The 6,000-nt window shown below is 42.1% G+C and overlaps 1 protein-coding gene across 1 annotated transcript in view; it reads right to left on the reverse strand.

Annotated features, from left to right (window-relative positions):
* LOC127571347 (chemokine-like protein TAFA-4) overlaps positions 1 to 3,755 on the reverse strand; it is a 125,365-nt gene extending 121,610 nt beyond the window's left edge. Inside the window, exon 1 of the mRNA XM_052017636.1 lies at positions 3,632 to 3,755. Within this exon, the coding sequence (XP_051873596.1) occupies positions 3,632 to 3,746 (115 nt within the window). The 5' untranslated portion in view covers positions 3,747 to 3,755. The remainder of the gene's footprint in view (positions 1 to 3,631) is intronic.
* Positions 3,756 to 6,000: the final 2,245 nt, after the last annotated feature.

A 6,000-nucleotide genomic window follows, 5' to 3' on the forward strand; every position in this document is an offset into this window, starting at 1 on the left:
TCTGTGATCAAGGCTGTTGCTAAGCATTTGTAATCTTACAGTGCCCTCTCCTGGATCAATTGATTTGCTGCAAATTCTTTTTTTTCAACACCTTGATAACAAGCAACTGCCTAAATTTAGAAGTTAACAGTGAATTCGAAAGGATAAGGTCATGCAATGGTAAGAAATGAACAGGATTATTTTTAGCAGCATCTTAAATTATTGCATGGAACATTACCAGGCATAATGAGCAAGGATAAATTGAGGCCACTTTTGTAAGAGGTGTTTAACTCTTTAACTGCTGATTATATGTTTACAATAAACACATCAATTAGTTATGACGAGCATCAGTTCTGCATTGACAGTTTTGAACTGCATTGACAGCATTGAGCTATTTTTTCACCCCCAAAGAAATTATGTAATAGGGTTTTTCACCCTTCTAGTTCTTAACTGAGAAGTTACAGATCTGATTTTACCTCATGCATGATCAATCTTTTCAAGAAGCAAAAACAGAAATGAACAATTCTAAAGGAAGTTTTTTTTTATAGAAGGCCTGTATGATTTTCTGTCCAGTGTTCTTAATTATGTACAACAATTTTAAGATGAATTTTGTGGTATTAGCTACTGGTCATTGAAAAGAAACACAGGCCAAGCCCTGGTTCATCAAAGAGGTTTGTCACCCAAAGGCTCATCCTATCCAATCAACAGAGCTGCCTTCATGCATTGCTGTTCTTTAGAACGAAATTGATTGACTGTTATAGAGTTCAGTTGCATCTATTCAATCACAAAACAGGACAGCTCTGCATAAATGGAGAAAGATGCTTCAGGTGTGTGAATACTTAGCAAATAATCAGGAAATTGAGATTTCCACCTCAAAATTGATTGTAGATAATTAAGCTTCCTGAGTTCAAGAAAAGGTTATTTCTGTCCTCTGTCACTAGTTTTATTCAAAGCACAAGTTTGCCTATTATGTCTATCTGCTAAACCTATAATGTTGGCGCTGATGATTTGAGGCCAGGTCGATGGAGGTAACAGATTGGACTAAGCTGTGGTCAGTGCCTATCATGAAGTAGGTGGCATGGATATTTTTTGGTTCCTCGCCTGGATGATGATGTAATCCAAAAGGTGCCAATGCTTGGACTAGGGCTGTTGCCATGACACCTTGTGCTTGTCCTCTGACAAAACAGGGCACTTGTTACAATGAAGCCAGGCTCCAAGCAATTTGTCAACCCGGTTGGAGTTAATCTTCCTGTTCCTTCCTTGCTAATCACACCTTGCCAGAAGGTTGCATCCCTTGCCACCCAGGAGAATCAGATTCACTTCTTCCTTTGGCACATGGACCAGGATTTTTTAAGGTCGGAGTAGAAGTCCTCCTTGGCCTCATCCGAGGCATTTTGATTCCTTGTTGGAGTGAGCTGACAGGGCATAAGGTGTTCACCAACTCCACAAGAGGTGGGGAGGGGTTGGGGGGTGTCACTGAGATGCTGCACCAGCTCATTCTTGATGATGATACTCCCTCTGTGAAGATGGCATTCCTCTTATGATTTGTCCCTATTGAAAAGATGTAACTACAGCCCTGTTATTTAAAACGGCCAATCCTGACAGATGTGTCTTACTCAGTTGATGTCAAAGTGTCTGAGATCCCAAGATACAATAGCAGGATGGTATCCAGGTCTGTTGCTGTGAGGATTGTCCATGAGGGTTCTGATATTCCAGGTCCTGGCCATCATATAGTGGAGTGAAGCTGCCTGTGCATGGTTGCTTTTAACATGAAATAGCAGTTGCACGCAGCATTCACAGAGCAAGGTCATGATCCAGTAGCAAGAGGGACCCAAGGTGACTAGCGACCTGGCTCTGCTGCATTGGTATTACCTTCACCACACACACTGCAGCACTTCTAGAAGGTGCCTCACCAACAACTTTTCAAGGGCAATTAAGGACAGCAATAAACATTGGCTTTGCCAGCATAAATAAATTTTAAAATTTTAAAATGTCTGTGCTGACTCTTTGCTGGACTAATCCACAGCTAATCCTATTGGGCTCTTCTCTCTCAACAGTCCTGCACTTTCTGCAATAAATATTTATTCACTTTTTCCTTAAAATATGCAATGATCTCAACCACTCTCTGATGTAATGCATTCTCAATTTCTCAACCCTCTTCAAAGTCAGATATCTACCAACTTGTCTCCTCACTCTCTAGGTTTTTCCATGAATTACCCAGCAAAGAAAATGTACTTGGTGGGCAGGCACGGTAGTGTAGTGGTTAGCATAACGCTTTACAGCACCAGCGACCCAGGTTCAAATCCAGTCTCTGTCTGTAAGGAGTTTGTACGTTCTCCCCGTGTCTGCGTGGGTTTCCTCCGAGTGCTCTGGTTTCCTCCCACATTCCAAAGACGTACAGGTTAGGAAGTTGTGGGCATGCTATGTTGGCACCAGAAGCATGGCGACACTTGTGTTCTGACCCAGAACACTACGCAAAAATATGTATTTCGCTGTGTGTTTCAATGTACGTGTGACGAACAAAGATATCTTATCTTAATGTTTATCTTATCTTAATCACTTTAGCAAACCCCTTTATATTTTTAGATACCCCAATTAAATCTACTGCCTTTGCTCTTCCAATGCCAATTTTTCAGCATTTCGCATTTCTTCTCATTTCAAAAGCTTCCCCTCCCATTCTGGTTAATGTGGCCCACTCAGTTTCTGATCTCCTTTTGATGATTAGTTGCATAGAGAGTACATAAAATGGAGAAAATGCATTAAGATCTATATTAGCACAGCACTTGCTCTCCTGTGCTTGAGATTGTGGGTTTATGCCCCAATGTACAGCGATGGTCAAGATCCCAACTGCTTAAAACCAGTTATTGGTTTGTGGTTCTAACCAGAAAGGAGGAAAAAAATTCAGACCACAGTGGTCAGTTGCAGAGGGCACAGGCCAGGGAGCAGCTTGTGCACCCTCCTGATTGCTGAATGACTGTGGAGATCAATGGGATCCTAATAAGGGAAGAACAGAACTTTTGTAAGACAACTTAAGAAGTAAAGGAAATATCAAAAGATGACATAAATGACTGCAATATTTCCTACTGAGTTAACCAATTAGATTAATTAATCCATCATATCCACTTTACTCTGCCTGTTTATGAAAATCACATTATATTGAAACCAGGACTTCAGTATAACATGAATACCCAAACCATTGATGGTTGTTGAATGTGGAAAGATGGAACCCAAAGAACAAGATACACTTTGGGTTCCTTCTTTCCAAGACTGTACATACCTTTTCTTTTTACCTGTATTATACATACAGCTTTGAATGCTGAGCCTGGTGTCAATTACTTACCACATGATTAATCTCTTTTTACCAACTTCTTTCAGCCTCCATAATCTCATTTCCAATGGCTTCATCTGGGCTTCTCAATCAAAAAGCCATTTTTAACACTACAAAGGCATCACATTAAAAGTTAAAAAAAATTAAAAATTAATATAATCAGGAGAAGTAGATTGATTGCTTTCACTCAGAAGATAAAACCAGCAATGCCAGTGAAAACACATGACATTTAATAAAGAATAAGGGTGTTCTCAGATATCTGATAACATGCAATCACATGAAGCTCAGTCTGTCTCCGGTGAGAGATCCTGCAGAGCTCCTTACCTGAGTGGCCTCGGGGGTGGTGACTTGAAGCTGTCAGAGATCTACAGCAAAGCATTAATGCAGAGACCAGCAACAGCCAGTGAGTGAGGAGCATCGATCTTGCACAGAATCTCATCCTAATACAGAAGAGAGACACAAACAGAAAACAAACAAGTTGCGACTACGTGGGAACTGAGAAGCAGCATTCATAACATAAGAACATAAGAAATAGGAGCAGGAGTAGGCCATCCAGCCCATCGAACCTGCTCTGCCATTCAATAAGATCATGGCTAATCTGGCAGTGGACTCAGATCCACCTACCTGCCTTTTCCCCATAACCCTTAATTCCCCTACTATGCAAAAATCTATCTAACTGTATCTTAGATATATTTAATGAGGTAGCCTCCATTGCTTTCCTGGGCAGAGAATTCCACAGATTCACTGCTCTCTGGGAAAAACAGTTTCTCTTCATCTCCATCTTAAATCTATTCCCCCGAATCTTGAGGCTATGTCCCCTAGTTCTAGTCTCACCTACCAGTGGAAACAACCTTCCTGCCTCTATCTTATCTATCCCTGTCATAATTTTATATGTTGCTATAAGATCCCCTCTCATTCTTCTGAATTCCAGCGAGCATAGTCCCAGCTGACTCAATCGCTCCTCATAGGCTAACCCCCTCATCTCTGGGATCAACCTGGTGAACCTCCTCTGCAGTGCCTCCAAAGCCAGTACATCCTTCCTCAAGTAAGGAGACCAGAACTGCATGCAGTACTCCAGGTGTGGCCTCACCAGTACCCTGTACAGTTGCAGCATTACCTCCTTGCTCTTAAATTCAGTTCCTCTAGCAATGAAGGCCAACATTCCATTTGCCTTCTTGATAACCGGCTGCACCTGCAAACCTACCTTTTGTGATTCATGCACAAGCACTCCCAAGTCCCTCTGCACAACAGCATGCTACAATCTTTCACCATTTAAGTAATAACCTAATCTTCTATTTTTCCTACCAAAGTGGATGACCTCGCATTTACCAACATTGTACTCCATCTGGCAGACCCTTGCCCACTCACTTAACCTATCTGTATCTCTCTGCAGACTCTCTGCAGACTCTCTGCATCCTCTGCACAATTTGCTTTTCCACTCAGTTTAGTGTCATCAGCAAACTTAGATACGCTACACTCAGTCCCCTCTTCTAAATAACTAATGTATATCATGAACAGCTGCGGGCCCAGCACTGACCCCTGCAGCACCCCACTCACCACTGATTGCCAACCAGAGAAACACCCGTCTATCCCAACTCTCTGCCTTCTATTGGTTAACCAATCATCTATCCATGCTAATACATTACCCCTAACTCCATGCATCCTTATCTTATGGATGAGTCTTTTATGCTTATCGAAGGCCTTCTGAACATCCACCCATTCCCCTCTATCCACTGCACTCATTATATCCTCAAAAAATTCTAGTAAGTTTCTCAAACAGGACTTGCCCTTCCTGAATCCATGTTGTGTCTGCCTGACAGAACCATTCTATCCAATTGTCTCGCTATTTCTTCCTTAATGATAGCTTCAAACATTTTCCTGACCACAGACGTTAAGCTAACTGGCCTATATTTACCTGACTTTTGCCTACATCCTTTTTTAAACAGTGGTGTGACATTCGCTGTCCTCCAATCGACCGGGACCTGCCCAGAGTCCAGAGAACTTTGGTAAATTATCACAAACGCCTCTACTATAACTTCCTCCATTTCTTTCAGTACCCTCGGATGCACCCCATCAGGACCAGGGGACTTGTCTACTTTAAGGTCCACTAGTTTGCTCATCACTACCTCTTTAGTGACAGCGATTGTATCGAGGTCCTCACCTCCCATCGCATCCATAACATCTCTCTTTGTCAATGTGAACATCTAAGTCTCAATCATGGATCATGGGATGCCAGTAGATTCTTTCACTAATGTTATAGCTTTTTTATGAAAAATAGGGAAGAAATTCATAAAGCATATTCTTTACAACATATAAGGAAGACATTTCAGCCATCGGGTCTGTGCCATCTCACAGAGCAATCCCATTCACCACTAACTTTCCTTGTAACCTGTCCTCTCCATATTCCCATCAACTCCCCCAGATTCTGCTCCATACTAGGGGCAATTTACAACTACTAATTAACCTACCGACCTACATGACTTTGGGATGTGGGAGGAAACTGGAACACCTGGAGGGTCAGGGAGAACATGCAAAATTCACACAGATGGCTCCAGAGGTCAAGATCGAACCTAGTTCCTGGAACTGTTAGGCAGTAGCTCCACTAGCTGTGCTACAGTGGCACCCATGTTAACACACAATGTGCTGGGTAATGTGGGTTCAGATCCACAACACGACATGTCCACTACATGAAA

This window comes from Pristis pectinata, chromosome 6 (assembly GCF_009764475.1).
Source record: "Pristis pectinata isolate sPriPec2 chromosome 6, sPriPec2.1.pri, whole genome shotgun sequence".
Classification (NCBI taxonomy): Eukaryota; Metazoa; Chordata; class Chondrichthyes; order Rhinopristiformes; family Pristidae; genus Pristis; species Pristis pectinata.